The 22,290-nt window shown below is 40.1% G+C and overlaps 1 protein-coding gene across 2 annotated transcripts; it reads left to right on the forward strand.

The window, feature by feature from the left end:
- Positions 1-4,183: 4,183 nt before the first annotated feature.
- On the forward strand, positions 4,184-12,106 carry LOC115050925 (CMP-N-acetylneuraminate-beta-galactosamide-alpha-2,3-sialyltransferase 1-like). Of its 2 annotated transcripts, none has more exons than XM_029514079.1 (7): positions 4,184-4,216; positions 4,737-5,003; positions 5,165-5,361; positions 5,502-5,681; positions 7,265-7,310; positions 7,392-7,511; positions 8,917-12,106. In XM_029514079.1, exons 2-7 carry the CDS (start codon positions 4,737-4,739, stop codon positions 9,082-9,084), a joined length of 978 nt encoding a protein of 325 aa, XP_029369939.1. In that variant the 5' UTR covers positions 4,184-4,216; the 3' UTR covers positions 9,085-12,106. The 2 variants fall into 2 exon arrangements, with proteins under 2 accessions (XP_029369939.1, XP_029369940.1); XM_029514080.1 differs by having other exon boundaries at positions 7,392-7,420; positions 8,917-9,099.
- Positions 12,107-22,290: the final 10,184 nt, after the last annotated feature.

A 22,290-nucleotide genomic window follows, 5' to 3' on the forward strand; every position in this document is an offset into this window, starting at 1 on the left:
GGAGAGGCTTCGTTTATCACCCGTGACCATTCAGTTGAGTGCAGCTATAACTTGACCGAGGAAACAGTTTTTGCCGCAGCACTCCGCCATGAGCGTTGAGATAAACAACGTGAAAAATGATGAGGATCAAAGGTAGATCATTTGGATAGATGTGTCTGTCTTAGGTTGTCGGCTCACAACTGAGCGACATATTAGCTTTTTAAACACAAGCTGGCAATGCTGGACATGACAAAGCACCTGAACTGCACGAGCATACAATATTCATAATTCAAAACAGACTGTCATAATCAGATGGATTATATGACCACTTAATTTTTTTATTTCATTATTATGGCTGAATGACCATCTCAATGCAGATTAGTTTCTCTGTGAAAGTTTTAATTTTGCAATTGAAAGTACAAACTATTAACAATAATTAGAAAAGAAGATTCTGGACCTGCTGCAGGGAAGCACTGCAGCACCTTTACTTCTCACATTTGTAATCCTCTTGTTTCCAAAGAGCCACAATCTGCTCATCAGAGTGATCAGTTTGCTTTTGTGTATGGCTGCCACACGCTCCAGGGTGTAGCTTAGCTCTGACAGGTTAGCTCTAAATGCACCTCATTTCAACATCGCTTTTCTGTTTCCAGGTCACGCAGGCTGCTGGAGCCAATCCCAGCTCACACTGGGTGAGGGCGGGGTGCACCCTGGACAGGTCACCAGTCCATCTCAGGGCCAACACACAGAGACAGACAGAGACCAACAACCACTCACACTCAGACCTACAGACAGTTTAGAGTCAGCAATTAACCAAAACATGATGTCTTTGGATGGTGGGAGGAAACCCACACAGGCACGGGGAGAAAATGTAAACTCCACACAGAAAGGCCACAGGCCGGGAACCAAACCCTCAACCTTCTTATTACGGGGCAACAGCACTAACCACTACGCAACAATATATCACGTTTTTTCTTTAGATATCTATTGAATCTATCTACCAGGATTTGATGTATCTTGCCTCCAAAGAGACGTAGGTCCGTTACTGCGTTCCTCAGTGCTGGGCATCAGCTTCAGTGAGCTTCAGGAACCAGACACTAACAGTCTTTATCTGCATGAGCCTGAGCCATTAGACATGACTTCCATTAAGCTGCTGTAGACAGTAGATATACCAATACTAATATTACTAATGTTCATAATGATAACAACAAATATATGTTGTACAGCTATATAGAGTGTATTTTAATGCACCATATACAAAATTATTCATGATTTTTTGAAGGTGCTTCGCAAACTCCAGCAGCCCAAATGATCTGTGCATTTTTGCAACATGCCATGTCATCTATTGTCACTTTTACCGGACCATTTAAGAAGCCTTGCTGTAGATGGCAAAAATTGTTAAAAGGCTATGTGCTGATTAAGCATCTACCTGACTTTACAGTGACAATAAATGACAGTGAACCCTGCCAGCCGCAATCGTAGCAGGGCAGCAGAAGCACCCAAGACAAAAGCCATAACATCAACCATACAATGGCGTGTAAACTCAGGATCCTTGTCAGCAGCTCGTAAAAACGCCATCACTAAGCTGGCAAAATTTATATCCAGGGATAGGTGGCCCATTGAGAGGGTGGGCAGATGGTTTAATACCTCAGGAAAAAGTTGTGGCTGTAAAAACCCCATCCCCCTCAGCTGTGACGCACATGGTGCATCGGCATTGCTTTAGGAGGTTTCCAGGGTGCTGACAGACACACACACACACTACAGCTGTGTGAGTCTGAGTTAGCTTAGACTGTGTGTGAGCCTAACAATAAGACCACACTGGACAGCAACACACTCATTGGACATTGCAGGGACGCTGATGGGGTGTATTGTTCCGTTAACAAATTCATTTGAGCTATTTACATGTTGGTCCAAACTTCTTGTAACAATTGTGCTGATACACAATAGAGGTGTGGATTAGCCAGTGAATCCAACTCAACCGGGAATGATATCCTCCTCTTGTTTCATTGCATAGACTGAATTAATGTTGAATAAGCAAAAGTTCTTCAAAAAACAGTGAAGTGAAACAATACTGACTTGACCTGACTTGCGATAAAAAGGCTTGACTTCCTGTTGAAAAAATTGTAAAGCAACTGTCCATTACGGATGATTTGAATTACGCAGGGAAGAATGACAAGTCTTGTGTGCTTCCATCCTCCCAGCACCTTGGCTCAAATAAATCAATGAATACATAGTGGAATGCTGATGTCAGTGGGCTCAGAACATAAAACTGTTATAGCAATTGCAATAGAATGAGCAGGCACCTGGCCCCTCTCCACATAAATTCATGTCTCCACAGGTTACTCTCAGCACAGATCCATCAACACCTTTTGATACAAAACCTCCACACAAACAAATATGTTTCATCTTGTGCTGTGTTGTAGTGAAAAAGAAAAGGAGATGCTGAGGAGTATCAAACTGCCAGCCTAGAGGCATTCACTCAATATCAAAAGTTGGCCTGATTTAAGTGCCAATTCCCATCCTCCCCATGGAGCTGAGGGGTTTACACAACCTCCAACAGTGAAGGAAACGCAAGTGTGATCCTTGAATTTCTTATTTCTGTAATAGTCAAACCTGCTCCAGCCTCCATCACCAAACACCAGATCTGCTGTTGAATTTCAGCATCTGTCCATCCATCCATGAAAAAAGTCCATACCACACTGTATGCCCACATGCCCCGAAGTAAATGTATAAAGTGTAAACGACAACTTGAGCAACAAGTGTCTGCGGAAGTCCTGAAATCAAAATGTAGCCACTTCAAGCGTGAACACTGAAAGAAATAAAAGGTAAATGTATATGAGCAGGAGTCAGTCTGACTCAGAAAAAAATTGTGTATACACTATACATTCGTTGTCCTGCAGTCCAAAGACATGTGTGTTTAGGTTTACTGGTGACTCTAAATTGTCTGTCTGTCTCTGTGTTTTGGCCCTTCGATTGACTGGTGACCTGTCCAAGGTGTACCTCGCCCTCGCCCCTGGGATTGGCTGGGATGAGAGACAGAGAGTGAGAGAAGTTAGGTGAATGTTTGTAAAGTGTAGGCATAAACGGTATGAGAAGAAAGCAGTGAAACTGAAAACAAAAACAGTTATAGTTACACTATCAGTATTACCGTGACATGATGCACATATTAACAAACATACAATCAGTTATGATAGCGCTATATTGTTGCTATTATAATTGATAATACTTGTAAGCACTGCATATTGTGTACTATGCACGTTGTAAATATTGATTAATGCTGCTCAGCTCCAAGCTTTCGTACTAGAATTTGAATTCTTTTGAATGCCTCAGTAAGGGCTTCCATGATCAGTGTTGGGGGTGACACTGATCAGTACCGATATTATTTTTTGGGGGGCAACAAAGGAAAATAACGCATTACACTAGAAATATGGGGAACTAGATCACTTTATCAGACCACAGCGTTACCCGGGCCGTGTCGACCTGCGTGCGTTGCCATGGGGACCGATTTGAGTCGGCTGGAGTTGCTGCTGGTGCGAAGGAGAGCGATGGCGACAGACACGCTCGGTACTTTAGGTTTACAGCTCCGAAGGACAAAACATTCCGAGTGAAATGCACTCTATGCCCAATGGCGACAGGTGCCTGTCCAAGCATTTGCCAGCCCGGCACGGCAATACAAAACTTGTGGCGAAAGGTTCTGCTGAAGGAGTCGACGAGCCGCCGACACCGCCGAAACAGGCAAAGTGTTAATGTTCGTATGCCATTTTGTGCACATTTATACAATTCTCACTCAGTGAGGATACGACTGTGACGTTTGTCCATGTATCTACACGGAAAGTTAAGTAATAAATAACAAAGTAATTACTAATAAGTTACTTTTCAAATGCAGAAACTAATCAAGTAATCTCATTACAATCTACAGAAGTAACAAGTGACTATTTGCAGTAACTTCCCCAACACTGTCCATGATGCCTTCTGTCTGCTGCAGCTATGAATATATTCAGATATCCACCAGAAAGATGAATTGGCACTGAAAAAGGTCTTCGCCGTTTCCAAAAGGCTGAGTGAAACGGAGGAAAATCACATTCTTCACACTAACAGCAGGATGTTTGTGAGGATTTGGACACCTTGACAGAAACCACACCCTCTCCACTGGATCGCCTTCTCCCTCCTTCGTTCTGAACTGGTTGCATCATTTGCCGACATATAACTGATGTAAAGGAGGATCTTTCTCCCTGAGGAGGTAAGTGGAAAATAAATTCACATGCATGCATTTATATTTACGATATTTTGATTTGTTGTCCTGTTGATGACAACACAACAATAATCATGATAATAATAACAGTGATTATTGAAGTTTGGGTAATTTCCACTGTCATTTTGAAACATAGGAAAGAAGATAGGAAACTTACCCGTGAAATTGTGTATTGGTCCATTATTACTATGAATTCTTATTAGAAACAATAGTAGAAGTAGCATGTGTGGTGCCGGCAATGAAAATAATAGTAATACTGCATGACATACTAAAACAGCCTGATGCCATCAAAGGTATAATGTATTTTGTGATATTCGTTCTATCACTGGAAGCTGTATTTGCCCATAAGTAAAAATGTGTTTGACATGAACTTAATGAGCTTTCTTCTACCAAATTGCCTCGCTTGCTTCTGTTGAGCTTAGCTGTAAATAAAGATATGTAAGGTATAGTAATTTACTCCTGACTAATAAATGCAGACTTAGCATTTCACTTCTTAATTTGCTTACAGATGAAAAAACAATTTCTACTCAGGAGCACCAGCATGAGCGCGATGATATCAAAGAAGAAGTTGTTTGCTTGCCTGCTCTGTGTCAGTGTGTGTATAATTCTGAAGAAACATGTTGCAAACATGGTTTTGACACATTTCCCCCAGAGATCGTGTAAGAAATGTTTACCAGAGTGTGATCTGGGGGCTATGAAGCGTTTTAACAAATCAGTTGAACCTTTTTTGTCAGCAAAATGCACCCTCTCTGAGGTTGCTTTCACATGGTGGAAGGTAAGTTGTGAACCTGCAAAAAATAAATAAATAAATAAATAAATGAACGAATTAACTACTTTTAACCCGAAAACATCATAAACGTTTATAGCCACAACTGTGTGCTTAGGTTTCCCTATGTGACACAAGTTGTCTACAGAATTTCACGTTTGCTGTGTCAGGGCTTACAGAATGAAAAGCGCGACTTCATTTCCTACAAAGCAACAGTGGACCACCTGTTAAAGATGTTCCCAGCCGCTCCAGATGTTGTGGGTGCCAGCCCTGATCGTTGCAGGACCTGTGCTGTGGTGGGAAACTCAGCTAATTTGAAAGGATCCCTTTATGGAACTCTGATAGACTTCCATGACGTTATCATCAGGTACATGTCGGGCAAAGAGAGGTCTTTTCCTCATTTGAACACAGACCACACTATCAGTATAGATAAAGCTTGAAAATGGACTCCATCTGTTTCTACCAGTGACAGTAGCATGAGCGGATATATCTCTCTGTGTGATTTAGAATGAACCAAGGACATACAAAAGGCTACGAAGCAGACGTCGGGACCAGAACGAATATTCACATCATGTATCCAGAAAGCGCCATTGACTTAGATGACAACACTCATCTTGTGCTGGTTCCATTCAAGATAATGGATCTTGAGTGGCTTATTCAAGCGTTCACTACAGGGTTTACCGGAGAGTGAGTTACATTTTCGATTTATTGTACATGATCTGTTCCCATCTGTAGTAAAAATTATATTAATCATTATCATTAAGTTGGAAAACAAGCCATTCCATTTTTAAAACTCTGGTAGCTGCTATGATACTATTTTAATCATTTATTTCTATTTTCCATTTTTTATTTTACCATTTTATATTTTACTTCGGGCAGCACTGCGGTGTAGTGGTTAGTGCTAAGAAGGTCATGGGTTCAGTTCCCAGCTTGGGGTCTTTCTGTGTGGAGCGTTCTCTGCCTGTGTGGGTTTCCTCCAGGTACTCCGGTTTTCTCCCACCGTCCAAAGACATCAAGTTTTGGGTTAACTGGTGACTCTAAATTGTCTGTGGGTCTGAGTGTGAGTGGTTGTTCTCTGTCTGTCTGTCTCTGTGTGTTGGACTGGTGACCTGTCCAGGGTGACCCCGCCCTCACCCAGTGTGAGCTGGGATTGGCTCCAGCACCCCCCGCGACCAAGAAACGGATAAGCTGTAGAAGATGAATGAATGATGATTATCGGCATGTATCATGCTAATCATTGTGAGCAATTTTATAAGGGCATGTTAGTGCATCAAAATTAGCAGATAAATAAGTACAGCTGCTGACATTAGCTTTGCAGGTATTGGGCCATAAGTCAAAGTGTAAGACACTTGTATTTAATACTACACTTTCCTGGCTTTAATAAAACATTTTCTTTCCATTAGTTAGACATTTTCTGCTGAGAAGTGACAGTGAATACTTTAATTACAATGGAAACCAAACACTACAGCCTCTCAGTTTTCCTGATGCTGTGCTCTGTTTGAAATTTCTAAAGAAAACTTTTGCAAATTTTCTTTGCAAATTCAAGCAAAGGCAGTATGTCTGTATTGAAAAATTTTCCATCAAAATTATAAACAGAACTTAAACAAATGCAAAGTTACTTACAGGTTTGCAAATAACAATGATGAGGAGCCTCCTTTTATGGAAACTCATAGTCAAATAAACTGATTTAATCAAACTACAGCTTTGGGGAAGTGCGCTGCTCATCCTTGTTTTCGCAAAAAATAGAGTGAGTTTCATTATTTAATTATTGCATTACTACTTCCATTACATTCGTTTTTACTGAGATTGATTGGTAAGATCTTTGGTGCAACATCATTTTAACTAAGTGGTCTTGAGTGTAAACCCAAGTGGATAAGCCCTTAAATGTTTAACTAAACCTTTTGTAGAATGACTTCTGTACTATAAGACAACTTCATAAGCATCCTGCTCTGTGATATCTGACCACAAACTGTTTAAAGAATGAACTATCACTTGATAAAAACCTGAAGTAACAAAATTTACACCCAAAGTAAACATCCAGCAGCAGCTGGTCATACCAGAGACTGCACTAAAATGGTGTAAGTTGTTGGGTTTTTTTAATCCAAAACCATGAATTTCCCACATCCCCAAAATCGCAGGCAGCCATTAGATACTCTGATTTTCTCCTCCTTTAGTTAATTCATGATATAAAACCTGAAAACTCCTGAGTTCAGCGCAATTTATGTGCAACAGAACTCAGTGAGATTAACTTTTCATGTCATTTCTTTTAGGTCATACAGGCCCATAAAATCCAAAATCAAAGCTAACAAGGACATGGTGAGTATTATTTTGACCTTAATGACTCCAAAGGTGATGGTTCATTAAACTTGCTCAAGGGATGAATCTGATTTATGACAGGTGATGGTGGTCAATCCTGATTTCATGAGGTATGTTCACGAGACATGGCTGGAAAAAAAGGGCACATACCCATCCACTGGCTTCATGGCATTTGTTCTCGCCCTGCACATTTGTGACGAAGTAAGTTCATCTTTGAATTGGCTCTGACTTAAACGCCATACTGATTGACAAGTTGTCACCAAGGACAGGAAGGGTCAAGGTTTGGTGTGTCACAAATTTCAGTTTTTTCCCATATGCATGATAATTATTGTGTTCTTTCCACTGCAAGAAATAACTAAACATGCATACCATACATTGGTTGTCATGGTTACAATAATCACAAACTGTACGGAGAGCGTGCACCTACCTTCGTCATAGCTGATACGATAATATAAATAATAGCTTGGAACGGGTTAAGGTACTAAAATTCCTCGGTTTGGTTTAGGAAAAGCTCATGATTAGGTCCTATTTGACATTAGACAATCTTTGTTTCTGTAGTGGACCTTTTCCGTAAACTACATTTCCACACGTTTCCCTCTGCTTCTGTCATCAGTACTACCCCTGCTAAATGTCACTTAGCAACCAAACCTAACTATGTTTCCTAACACACAGGGGCAAGTTGTATTAAGAGAAAGGCAGACCTTCATTGTTCACTGGAATAACAATAGTTTTATTCACCCTGGTTCTGCAAGAGGTTTTACTTTTGCTGCAACAATGGACATATAGTCTACAGCCACCTTGAAGTTGGAGAATTCACAATGCACATCGTCACCAGATAATGTTGGCAGAAACAGGTTATTGTTTACGTCCTGAATGAGCGCTTTTTAAACATAGGGTTCAGGTTTATTTTTAGAAACAGCTTCGCTCACGTATGGTCGGTTGAACTCTGTGACCATTTTCTAAATTGTCCAACCTGAATGTGCCTTTTAACTGCATTTGCAAATGGATTTGAAGACTCATCTGGATACACTGTGAGGTGAACATCACGCAGATACTGCGTGCGTTGCATTTGTCTACCTCACCATGATTATCCATATTGGCACACCTGTTTTTCGACGCTAAGTTTGCATTTGACAAAGCAGGTACAAGTGGAAACACTGCGTCTCCCAATATCATCATCATTTTAGCCCACATGGTGTCACGTGCCTGTTTGCACCTGCAGTTACTAGAATTTGTCAAAACAAAACAAAACTGAATATTCATCCTATACTGTTAAATTCAAAGGCAGAAATTGACATTGAAACTGTAGTCACAGCAAAAAGTTTTGTGTAATGCATGTATGATGTCAACAAGTCTATTTCTAGTGGGAGCTCTTGAAAAACAGTAGCAGTAACAGAAACAAGGCACAGCATTTAACATGGAAGCCGACATACAAGTAACGCAGGCAGTGTGCCCTGGTTGTGAAATCTGTGTTTTATTTAGTTAGGCAAACCCAACTGACGTGCTTGTTGCAGAGTTGTTTTGTCTGACTGTGACAGCCTAGTCAGTAGTTCAGCTGCCACTGTCACTGCGTAGTTTGACTATAGATTTCTGTGTTTTCTTCGAGGTCCATGTGTTCGGTTACGGAGCAGACAAAGATGGAAACTGGGATCATTATTGGGAAAAACTGACTGACCCAAATTTAAGAACTGGAATACATCCTGGAATTGATGAGTATAAAATCATTCAGCAGCTAGCGGAAAAACAGATTGTCACGTTTTATACAGGCCTGTGATCCATCTGTCACCATAATTGAAAATAAGCAAAACAAGATCAAGAATAATGACCCTTTTAACTCCAGTGACAGCTTTGCTCCGTCTAACACCAAATTTTAATAGAGACTAAGCCTGAGCGGAAATGATCCATGATGGACAAAGGGAAATGCCCTGAACAACACGAAGTTTCTGCATGTACAGACATAGACATATCTGTTCATATATAAAGTAGATTAAATACGTCACCTGGAACAGTGTGCTGACACCTAGAGAAGATCAGAACTCAACATTTTGCATAATTTATGAAAATCTCTGACTTTGCAAATGTCACCTTTCAAAAAAAAAAAAAAGAATATTTAAATAAGGTTCACTGGTAATCAAACTAAAAAAAATTAAGTAACAGAGTTATGTATTTTTTATCTTTAAAAAAGTCTTTATCTTTAATGTTTGGTTTTGTTTTTCACATTAAGCTGGCTCCAATACAGTAAAAATTAGTTCGGTGCTTTTTTAATAATTCTACTGACATATACATAATAAGGATTTTCAGAGAGCACAATGTCCCACCAAGGCTGGAATCAAACAACATACACCAGACTTCAAAGGAGAAAAAAAAGAATAATAATAATAATTTATATTACATGAGTGAAAACAAATTCCTTGATGGACGTAATTAAGATTTCCAGATGTAAAGGCTCTTTTTCATGTTGTTTCATTCATTTGTTAATCCTAAGAGTAGAAAATAAGTGTTTGGTTTTCTTTTATTTCCTTCTTTCTTGGTGGAGGCTCAATTTAATATGGACGGTATTATTAATATTAATACATTTTGAATTGTAAAGCATGAAGAATTTATCCGTAATGAGATGTTCTATGAAATGTTCATCGATGAAGTTATTTGCATGTCACAAAAGCATGATTGTGATCGGGGGTTTGCAAACACACACACAAAATAGGCGTGTTTGTTTTGCAGCAGTTTTTGGCCTTGTGAATAACTTTACGCAAAGATGCCACCTAACCTCTCGACCCTTTATTCCCAACTTTGCACACAATTAACTACATGAAAAAAATGGTGGTGCTGTTTTACATCTTACTGTAATAATTGCAAAGCTAGACCTTGGATGCTGGAAGAAAACACCCCTGAGGATCCACAGTTTAATGCAACTCCTTTCGGCTTAACTACATAAATAATACAAATAAATAAGAATAATTCCACTTTAAAATATATTGCATGATCACTTTCATTTCAGATTATACGAGTCTGGTTCAGCCATGATTTAGAGGTTGTCCTTTTCATCTTATTTTCCACTTAAAAATACTACAGGTGTGTCTGCAGCACTCACGTCACATTTAATCTTTGGATAGTGTACAAATTGTCCCTTTTTTTTTTTTTTTAAGAAAAATGACTGTGTGCTGTGTCTTCTGGATCATTGCCATGCTTCATCTCCTGCAGCGTTTGTTGAGACTCTGAATGGACTCTTGAATGAGTATTAGGGTAAACAGACAAACATTCTCAGTGGCCACTATAAATATCCTCGCTACTTCTCTTTTGGCCTTTGCTGCCGTATATCAGTGCCCTCCCACCCCCTGTGTAAAGGTCAGCACATGCACTCACTGTGGTGGTCCACAGCAAACAGGCTGGATCCCCTCTGCTCCAAATCAACTTATTTATTTTGTTTCATCTGACCAAACAACGAGCTGAAACCATCCATCAGACTGCTTTTCGTGGTCTTTGGCAAAGTCTAATCTTGCAGTTTTGTGCTGTTTTGTGAGCAATGATCTGTGGAGCTTGACTTCAGGCAATGTCCTTCACACTGTGATCAGTCACTGAAACTCCAACCGTGCCACGTCAGAAGCACTTGGTTTTGCAGTATGACTCCTCTTTCTACCCTCTAACCACTGCTTCATCAGTATACATGTTACATTCAGTGACCTGCTAAGAGTATAATGTTGGTACTCTGTTAGTCAAAACGCAGGCAAAAATCAGCTCACATGAGGTGACTTTTGGCAGGAACCGCAGGAGAAAGGCACACAGACTGAAAAAGATGTGTGGGAGTAGAGAGACTAAATACACTCAAGGATGATTGAACAAGGCTGAAACACATTAGTGCAAGCCAGGCAATCATTAAGAGGGGGAACGCAAGACAAAGACAGGAAGTAAAACGACAGTGATCACACAATGTAGACTATTTCAAATGAATCAGATGTTCAAACAAAGAGACAAACTCAATGCAAAAGAGCTCAACAGTGCAAAAGATGAGCTCACATTGTCTGCCTGCTATATGACCTCCGTAGGAGAGAAAATGGTGGACAGCCGTTTATACAGTCAAACTTCTTTCTGCGATCCATGAAGTTCCCCTCTGACAGTCATTAGATGTAAGTTTCAGGCACATCCAGTTCCGATTATGCAGGCGAGGTTTTGGAAGTGTTTGGAACAGCTGCAAGCTAAGGCAGGGTAAAAATTTAATATTTTTCTTTTTCGGGGGAAAGGTGGACTTTTAAGAATTCATTCAATGGGTACAGAAAATGTAATTAGCGAGCTCCTGCTCAGAGCTAAGTACGCATGGATGGTATTTGCATTACTGTACATGCACTTAATAAGCACTGCATTTTTTGCCAAGAGCTACAAGTGTGTAGCTTGTGTGTCATCAGATACCTGGTGGGCTTAAATTTATGCTGCCTAGGATATCATATAAATCTATAAAATCAGAGAAGAAATATTATATATGTAAATTGAGGTTATTGTGCCCCAAATGAACACATCCCATAGTGTGAGGGATCTGCTGATGTAGATATCAAAACAAAAAGCACCAGAATCAAATAAATTACAATCTGTAAAAATTATATCACGGCTGCTATGGTTCATATTATTATTATTATTATGATTACGTATTATTGATTATCATCATCATCATCTGGCTCAATTTTTGTATTTATTGATCCCAACTAAAACTGATTGTACTGAAAAGATTTTCTGTTCAGTGCAATTTAAATAACCTTTTTTTATGCTCTTCTGGTTGTCTCTGTACCTGTTTCCTTTTATAATTGCGTGCCAATTTTTTAATAAATGAATGTACATTTGTGATTATAATTTTTTACTCTATTTTTTTACTCTATTTGTGATCTATCAACTTGTAACTTGTACCCATATGCTATTTAATTATGTTTAAATGCCAATACAATATTGCTTTGAACATTAATATGTACAACAATATTTGAAAATATCACCACAGCAAGTAATTTCTAGGAAAATCTTTATTATTATTATTATTATTTAGCCATACAGTTTATTGTTTGAGTAATCTTCAAATTTGAGCATTTAACAGGGATCAAGCAATTCTGTGCCATCTCACTCCTCAGTGCTGGCAAAGTGGTTGACCACCTTCATGTTAAACAACGGATACACTGGTTCAAAAGGGTGGAGCTACAGGGGTACCAGGGTGTCCTGAGCACACCACTACGATCACCAAGATCACTCAAGATGCAAAGAGGAACAATGTCAGCCTGGCAGTCCTTTGGTTGGAGCCCATGAATGCCCAAAGGACAACACAAGCTGGTGGAGTTCACACTGAAGACCTGCCATGTGCCTAAGCGATTCCAGAAGCGTCAACAAATTTCATTTTGAGGACTTCAACATGCGGAAACTTCTGACTGGCAGAGACTGGAGCTAGGTATCGTCACAGGCTGTACGATCTTGCTGATCCTATTTTCCAGCAGCAATGAACCCTTCTAGTTAAGTCAGCAGAGAAGCTGCGCCGGGGTGCAGTGCTGTTATCTGGCTGAATCAGTACCTGGATCTTGGGGGACCTGGTGGAACTTGGTGAATAGGCAAGCATAGCCCCCACCAGTTCAGGAGAGGCAGACCTCAATGATAAACAGTGTGAAGGAGATGCCGATCCAAGCAGATTCCTGGATGAGGTCTCTGGAGAGGAGGGGCTTACCTGGTGAGTAGAAGACCCCGGGCTAACAGCATGGGTTGCTCTCCGGACTGCTCTGGCCTCTGCTCATTTATGAGAAGCTGGAGAGGAGGATGAACACCAAACTGAGGATATGGCTGGGTGTCCCAAGAACACACTACAGCCCGCTGCTGCCAGTAACCTTCCAGGCTGCGAGACAGCAGGGACGGGGAGGTATTCCAGGCAGGCATTGTGGTCAGGGCAGGCTGAAAGTGGTCAGCCAACAGAGCTCTGTCGGAGGTGGAGAATCAGCTATAGCATGCGTGTTGGGTCGGTAGCCCAGGGCGAGCTTGGGCTGGATTGCTCCACCAGAGCAAACTGGAACAAAGCTGGCCTAAGAGCAGCGGAGCATGGTGCAGAAGGAGGTCCGCCCGACTGAGGAGGAGACCCGCCATGTAAGGGCTGTAGTCATGAGGAAACAGGGCAGCTGGACAGAGTGGGAGGGAGCACAAGGACATCTGGAGCACGGAAAGATAGTGGATAAGTTCTTGCTGTGTTCTGTCTGTGATGTCCTGCCTACTCCATCAAACCTCCACTCATGGGGGGTGGCAGAGAGCCCCAAGTGCAAACTTTGTGGAAAGCTAGTTTCACGTCAAGCATGTCCTTATTGTGCCAGTCAACCTTGGCAGATGGGAAACTTCAGTGGCGTCATGATGAGATATTGGCGCAGTAGATGGTGTGGAGGCTCAGCGATCAGGAGGTTTTGCAGTCACTCTGGAGAGCCCGTGGGCTTTTCGGGACTAAAAGTCATCAAGCAGGCTGAAACAGCATCCCGATGGATCTGGATACAGACAGACAGCTGAAGCGTCTTACAGTCTTATAGGGAAGAAGCAAAGGAGAGAGCGGTGGCGCAGGGTGGGATACCTGCGAAGGTGAAGGCGGGCCAGGTGTGATGCCCCATCATATTCTGGATATACATAAATACATATATCTTCTTGACCTGACTTTGTCAGAGAGTCGACTATTCCACAAAATATTCATTCACGCTGCCAAGACGCTTTCTGAAAATCAGGTAGATCATTTCAGCCGCTTTGCATCGCTGCGACAGTTACATTTTTTTTGGTTTTTTCTTGGTGGGATTTATTTCACAGACAGCGATCTGTGGTTCTCTCACAAACCGTTCCTGTGTTGAAACAATATAATCCCAGTGGGTGCTTTCAACTGGTGGAAGGTGAAACTTATCTTTACAGACAGAGCGAAAATATTTTGCTTCAGTTTCACTGCTGATTACTTTGGAGGTGGTGACTGAGGAAGTATTTCAGTTTGAATATAAATTGAAATCTGTTTATTCCTCACACCAAATTAGCATCGCTAGAATTTGATTTGAATGACAATGCACCAAAAATGCTCTTTGTGCTCTGCAGTAAAGGTTATGTAAACAGAGTTTTAAAAGATAAAGTGGTGAACAACTATTTCTTTTTTTGCTAAAGATTACGTCAAGTAAATCTGCACTAGATGAGTAGAGTACCAATAGTTTTTTCGGGTTTTGCGATTGGTTTGAGAAAGCAGGTCTTAAATATACCGAAGGGACACACTCAAGGGGAAAGCAACTTGTTTGGCAGCAAAGGGAACTTAGAATAACTTTCTTTCTTTGGAACCAAGAAAACTTCATGCTCGATAACATGAATAGAAAGTTATTCAGCAACTGCACAGGAAGGAGAGAGTACATTTTTTCTTTTTGTTTGTCTTTTTCTCATTAACACGACTGTGCTACTACTGTGCACTTCCTATATTACTCAATTTCAATTTGTGTGTTCATGTTGTACCCTGTCACTTGGAAATTACGTTCATATACAATTAAAACTGCAACGGCAAATATGTTCAGTCGGAAATGGGATTTCGGCTGGGTTATGATCGGAAGCAATACATTTTACGGAAAAACCTAAGTCAGTTGGATCATTTATAAGCAAGTCTAAAATGAAATCTTTTTCATATATAGTTTCCTTTAAAGGCTGCTGTTCTTCTCTCGTTTCCTTTTGTTTAACTGTGTCATGTGCGCCACTTTATTAGGGACACCTGTGCCTGCTCCTTTGTGTTCAGTCCTTCATGCGTCAGCAGTGCGCCAGAGAAAACGTGGACACCCAGTGAGCGGTAGTGCTGCGACTGTGACGTGAGAAAGCTCAGGGTAAAACGATCAGGCCAGTTGGAGCTGACAGAAATTGGCATCAACCACACCTGGCACGTGTGAAGAGTCCAGACTGGCGGAGGTGTAATGATGTACCCTCATACAGATTGTGCTTTTAATGTTCCCAAAGACCCGAGTTCTATGAGCTGGGCCTGCCCATCCATGTGTGATGTTGTCAAACAGAAACGTCTCGATTATTTGTTGCTTAACAATCTTTATCCGTGGCTGCTGATTAGATAAATGCCAATGTGACAGAAGACAACAGCTCAAACGTCCTTCAGCATGTGCTGACCTCTCAGACTAATTTAGAGGACTAGTCTCACCAGGGAAAGACCAGGTATTTCCTGGTAGAAAGCCAGAGCTGTTTTATGGAATGAAAACATTACTGTGATGGCTTTTTGATGTTTGGACCTGAGTGAATCTATTCTCTGGTGAATCTTTACTTCATTAGGGTACTCTGCTGCTTCTATCAACACACAGGGAGAAAGTGAACTTTAAGGTGAAGCTGTTATATTAAATCATTCCTACCGTAGGGAAAAAGTGCGATTGAAAATAATGATTAGAAAAATAATGATGAAAGTTGTATTTATCTAATGCGCTTTTAACAATTTTAACAGGACGCTTTGTTCACTAGCTTTGTTTGTAGTGACATGATCATTTGGAGTTTTGCTTGTGGATTCGTGGAGGGTTGGGTCACCACATGTCTGCTGTAGAAATAAGCAAGGCATATCAAAAGCATCAAACAGTACAACAAAAGACAAGTCAGTGAAATTTGAAGTGGATAAATGTATGATGTATCTCATTTTTTACAGGACAATTTAGAGCTAGGATAATCTTTCCAGTCGCCGGGACATGCTTAAGGCCGACCAGCAGGCTCTCACCTGGAGGTTCCCGCAACCTGAACCTTTTGAAACTAAGGATTGTAAGAATTACGCCTTTGAAACTGATTATTTTCACACACATACTGAGACGTGCACTCCATTTTCTAAAGAAGAAGAAGAAAAAACAATAAGACGAAAATAATTGTTCCTCTTTGGTTAATAAAAATAAAGAATCAAAAAAAGTGGATATCTTTCAAGGTTACCTTCTTTTTTTATATTAACAAAATTCCCACATCTAACATCTAAAATTTAAACATCTAACTCTGGAAGACACTTTTTAATTTGTCAAACTCTGACACTTGAAGCCTCACAGATGGAGGAGCATAAAATAAATGATTCATGAAACTCTATTTTTCCATAATCCTTGGGAAATACTAAAACAACAACAACAACAACAAAAAAAAAAAAAAAACACCCTCCACATGCTTTTTATGCGCAAGATGAAATGTTCCTTTTACCATGATTAACCTCTGTGGATTCCTCCGTTGCCGAATCAGGACCTCAGCTCATCTCTGCAGCTTCACTAATGAGGCTTTCCCGGTTAGGGCAGGAGATAGTGCTGATGCTCCCAGTGGCAGTTTAGCTTCGCAAATCTGTGTTACGGCCTCGACACTGATGTCAAAACATATCTCTTTTATGTTGGACACTGCGATTTACCTTTATCTCCATATTCAGCACTTCTATTCCATCTTCTTGTTTTTTCCTTTACACTAAGCTGGTAGTCAAGGATCACTGCGATGATACACTGAAAATGCAGTTTAATGTAACAGGGAGAAAAGTAATAATATTTTATGTTCAAAAGGTCAAAGGCCAACCTCACTACGGCATCATCATCATTTTCTACAAAAACACTTATATAACGCTCTAACTCAGGAAGCAGAGACTGTCACATTTCTAGCAACTGTGAGCTCTGGCTGTGCATGCACACTGATCATGTTGTCAATTGTTGCCTTTTTTTTTTGCACAAATCGAAACACTTTGTAAATACCATGGAAGCTTTTTTTTTCTTGATTCTGTAATCATCCAAACAGCAGGTCTGTTACACGTCAGACCTATCTGAAGGCTCAAAAGTTATTATTTTTCTTTTATAACTATTGCCATGCTTTTTCTCATCTACCAAAAGTGTGGTAGATGGAGCATGAGAACACAAATATAAACTGACGCATCAATTCAAAATCGGAGTCAGTGCATTGGCCACTGCTCACGTCATCACTCCAGTCACAGGACACCTTGGCAAAAGCATCTGCTCCTTTGAGGCTTTGGGAAGGGTGATGTCATGCCTTTCTAAAACAGGTGCATATTTAAACACATCCGCTCTACTTACACCTCAGGTAAGAATCTTTTCATTCATAGTCTGTGTCCACACACGTGGAGTAAATAACTCACATAATGGAAAAGAAAAGGTAAAATATAAAATTTTCACTGTCATGTTTAACTTTGCTGATGGAATTCACTACATTCTACCTGTGACACATAAATAAAACGGATTCACAAGTGAGGCACAATGTTGACATCTGCTGACAGATTTTTATGGTACAGTTACCACCTCACCATGTCACCAATGTGTTTTCGCTCCAAATTAAATTTATTAATATGCATTTAATGCTGAAGTACAGTAAAATTATTATTACATCAATTAAAATGTTCTAAACAGAAGCTTAAGAAGCATACGCATGTCAATCACCACACATATTCCAACTTGCAACTTAGATTTCTTCTGAATATATTTTAGATCTGATCCTGTGAAATCACGTGTGAGGGATAAGTAATGAGGATCAGTACTGTCCCATCTGAAAGCAACTGTGCATCCCTGGGCCATTAGGAATCGTGGCTGAATGAAGTTTACTTTCATTTGGTGTTAAATGTTCCTAGTGGGTGGAGATGCAGAGGCGTTAGTTAACTCAAAGCAAGCTGGCTTGTCAGAGGTTTCCGCCACCGTGGACAGACATACACCCTGTATGTCTGATATTCCATCGTAGTGGTTTCAGTTCAGAACTGGTTTCAGTTCTGTATGCAGTTCAAAACACAAGTCTGACATCTGGTGGTGAGAAACTGCAGTCGCCAGTCCCTCATACTCATCTTATCTGGCCAACAAGGTCACTGATTATTTGCAATTGCAAAAAAGTTAGTTAAACTTTAACTGCATTTATAAGTTGTCTTATAAATTCAACAAGATTTTTGACAATTTAAAGCCAAACTTAGAATCCCAATTCTAAGTTTAGTCATTTATTTACATTCATGTTCAATCTTATTAAACATTTTAGAAATTCAGTGATAATAATCTTTATAAATGTAGGAAAAAAAATCTTAGAGGAAAGAGGACAATGTTCAGATGTAACATTTCTATAATTTTATTCATTTCTATATTTCCAATTTACTTCAATGTATTTCTAGCTTTTACAAAATGGTTTGAAAACAAGAAAAACAAGCTCTGAAACAATCAATCAATATTTCCTTATCAATTTGCATCAGTCAGTTGGATAATTATAGTTCCTTTGCCACAGCATCACAAAGTTACACAATACTGACCCCATTTATTGTCAACAATGAAGTGGTGCACTGCAGTAACACAAACTAATTCTAGTAAAAACTGAATTCATCCTCTCACTAGCCTACCTTCACTTGCTGATTAATGGATGAATCCTGAAATTAGACAGCTCCACTAGGCCCTACACCAGGATCTCTATTTATAGAACTGTATTTAAGAGGTCAACATGAAAGCAGGAAGGAGTACTGTGCTGGAGGTGAAGTGCCACTCATCCTCTGCTAACAAACCTTTATCACTCTTTCATCTTTTAGCTCCTTTGCTCAATGGAACATCAACGTTTTATCAAGAAAATCTTTCATAAAATGATTTTCCTTCCATCAGCAATACATCTTACCTGATGTGAAACCACCTAGTGCCGCAGGGTTATTGGATTTACACAAGGCAGATTTTGTCAGCCAATAACTACGTCTGTACAGTTTTCATGCCAATATAAACATTCAACAGGGTTACATAACATTATTGTTTGACTTTCATATAATCTACACATTGCCAGTATATTTTGCAGTGTCTGTAAATGCACACTGGATACTGTCGGTACTAATGTAGAATCACCAGCAGCCAGAACAAACTTATAAGCTTGTGTTGAATGTAACTGCGATGACCTCTGACTTTGGCAGGGCTCACTGCACTGCACCAAGACGACAGTCTATACCTGTCAAATCATTATTCAATAGTGTGTGCATTAGGATCTTAGCTAATGACTGTATTCATTATTAATTCCATTTCTAGACTTCATTAATAATTTAGCATGACTTCAAATTGCTAAATTTTGTGATAAGAAAACAAAAAAATTAAATTAAAGAACTTATGACAAGCAGGTTTAATGTTTTGACTGAGCCACATGTCAGAGTTGTCATGTGATAAACCAATGACCTTGATGTGAACGTTCTTTGTTCTGCTTGCTTTATGTCCAAGTGTCACTTCCAGTCAGCTCAAGTAAACAACCTTCTCTCAGCCTCTGCTGCAAGTGATTACAGCTGAGTGTAGGATGTTTACACGATCTGAGTCAGGAAAATTGTGATTTGGGATATAGGCAACCAAAATATCCCAAAAATTGGTTAATACATTCCTCATCAAATATGGCTCGAGTGTAAAAGAACCGGTCAGATAAACAGAACAAGCAAATTTGTCCATTTCTGTGGGACTAGAGGTAGTCGGCAGCAGCAAACATCAGACTGAAAGCTCTGTGAATAGACAGCTTCCAGTCGGGGATGTTTACAGCCCCAGACAACCTAGCGCATTTGTAACCTCAGCCCCTGACAGCAGCGTGCACAGCCAGAGACAAAGGCCCAATGTTGACAAGTCACGGTAAATCCAGAGAGCAGGAACAGGAAAGGTTGAAGACTTCCTCTCATATTTTCTAAGTAGTGATATTGCTGTCAAACATGCTAAGAATTGCATTGGCTTCAACCTGTGGGTGTCACTTTTCAGAGGGCCAGGAAATAGTGTGGGAAATGATCATCTGACCGGGGTGACACACTGCCTGCTGCTGTACACGGTGAATCCAGATTCCAGCATCCAAGGCATTGTTGTCCGCAGGTCTAAGGTTTCATTACAAAAAAAACAAAACAAAACAAAACACAACAATAAAAGTTAGCCTGACCAGATTTTCACTATACCTTTAGTCCACCCAGTTTGCCCTGATGTTGAATGACTTTCAGGCACGCGCGCACACACACACACACACACATATATATATATATATTCAATTGGAAGCTTTTTGTCAAGCCAATAGTAATTATATTTGAACAGTCACAATATACTGCTATACATTACAAGTTCATTTTTCCAATACTCAGTATAATACTTTCTCTATCTAGATGCACTCATTTGCTGTACCAGAAGCTATACAATAAGCTTTCTGCGTGATATTAACTGACATGTAATTGGTGTATTTAACGGCGCTACAATGTCAGTGAAGTTGCACAGCTGGGAAACATACTCTGCTGCAAGGCCGGCTACTGTGTCCTATCCTGACAGGCTGCAACACTGAAAAAGCTAACTTAAATAGCCAAACAGCCTCTGGTGACACCCGCCCAGTGCCGTAAGTACACAGATCTCGCCAGCGAAAGGCTTAAAGTAACTTTGTGTGGTCGGGCAGACGGCCAAAGCAAACAACATACTGTGGTAACTGTTAGCACTAGCCCTTGTTAGCCAACGACCTGAGCCACAGCTAGCTCGCCGACACAGCTAGCTGCTGCTAGCTTGTGTGTGACCCCAACCTTCTGGTATCTGACGTCTCCTTACCGCCACGTTAAACCGCTGTTCCCACGCACCATTCGGTCGACACCTACCGCGGTGAACGAGTCTGAAGTTTTTGGGGAGATTTGGTCCTGTTCCGAGCTATTCTGAGCAGCCCGTTAAGTTTCCTTCCGTTTTCATTCACTTGTCTTTATTTTGACCTTTGGTTACTCGACACCAACATTGACGTCATTGTCATAGCAACAGAGTCCCGCCTACCCGGAACCTGGACGGAGGGCAATAATTGCATTTCCATTTTCCAGCGGACGTTTAGTCTTTAACATGCAAGTGCATGAATGTATATCAAGTGAAACGGTGAAACAGGGACAAACAAACACAGAAGCAGAGAGAAAAAAACTAATAAGCAAACAACAACTTTGACGCCATGTAGGCTGCATATTAAAATCCAAAACATACAAATGAAAATCATTTTTCAGTCTAGGCAGCAAATGTGTTCACGAAGTAAAGCAACACAATTTATAATGCAAAAAAAGAAGAAGTCTGTTTTGAATGTTAAGGTGGAATTCTAACCGACGTATTGATAATAACACAATACAACAATTAGTTCCGGTGTTGCGGTTTTACATGGTGTTAATCTAACGTGTTATTTGCCCCCCTTTTTTATTGAAGGTGATTTGCCTCTGAACAAATTTGCAAAGTGCAACTTACAAATTGCACATTCGATTATTTGGTTTGTTTTGTGCTTTCATGTTGTTATACATCTCACACACACTCTCGCTCTGTACATGACCATATGATCACTGAGAGAGACACACTGACAAAGCACTCATTGCACACAGTGATATTTTTGTACATTTTTCTGTTAGTTGAATAGATGTAAAAAAAAAAAAAAAAAAAAAAAGGATGAAAATACTCATATAGTAAAGTGCAAACACTTTAAAATTGCAGATTTACCATGATTACGTCATCTTTTATATATTTGATAAAAATAAAAAAGCTAAATAATTAAGAAGGAACCAAGGTAGTACTAGCATCGAGGTTAGCCTATGTTGATGCAGCCCTAATTATAATATGTTATCTTAATTGTCCTTTTGAGCATTTAGTGAAATCGCACTATTCCGTGAACTCTGCGCGATCTGAAATATAAATGCTTTCTGTCAGAGGATGCACAGGGATATATATTTGTCCAGATTGCTTTAGTTCTAGACACAGTCCGCAGCCAGTGCTTGAGGCAATGTTCAGTCCCGTCCAACACAGTTATGTCAATACTCATCCAACAGTCACTGGAAGTTAACATCCCTCTGACATGTCACCTGCACGAAACGCACATTGGCAAATAGATTGTAGCCTTGAGCACTCACCAGCTGATAAGCCCCTGCTTGTAACTGTCTCCTTGATGCTTTAATGAATGGACTTTCATAACAGCCCTCTGTTAAATAATGATAAGTATGTTGGCGTATTTGATTAGCCATCCATTCATTATGTGAATTATTGACTTAATTAGAAGAAACCGTTCTGTT

The sequence above is a fragment of the Echeneis naucrates genome, chromosome 11 (assembly GCF_900963305.1).
Source record: "Echeneis naucrates chromosome 11, fEcheNa1.1, whole genome shotgun sequence".
NCBI classification, from domain to species: domain Eukaryota; kingdom Metazoa; phylum Chordata; class Actinopteri; order Carangiformes; family Echeneidae; genus Echeneis; species Echeneis naucrates.

Coding starts and splice junctions, on each gene's coding strand:
- LOC115050925 (XM_029514079.1), top strand. CDS start 4,737: ATGAAAAAACAATTTCTACTCAGGAGCACCAGCATGAGCGCGATGATA. Junction 5,682..7,264: donor ACTACAGGGTTTACCGGAGA/GTGAGTTACATT, acceptor CATTTCTTTTAG/GTCATACAGGCCCATAAAAT. Junction 7,311..7,391: donor TCAAAGCTAACAAGGACATG/GTGAGTATTATT, acceptor GATTTATGACAG/GTGATGGTGGTCAATCCTGA.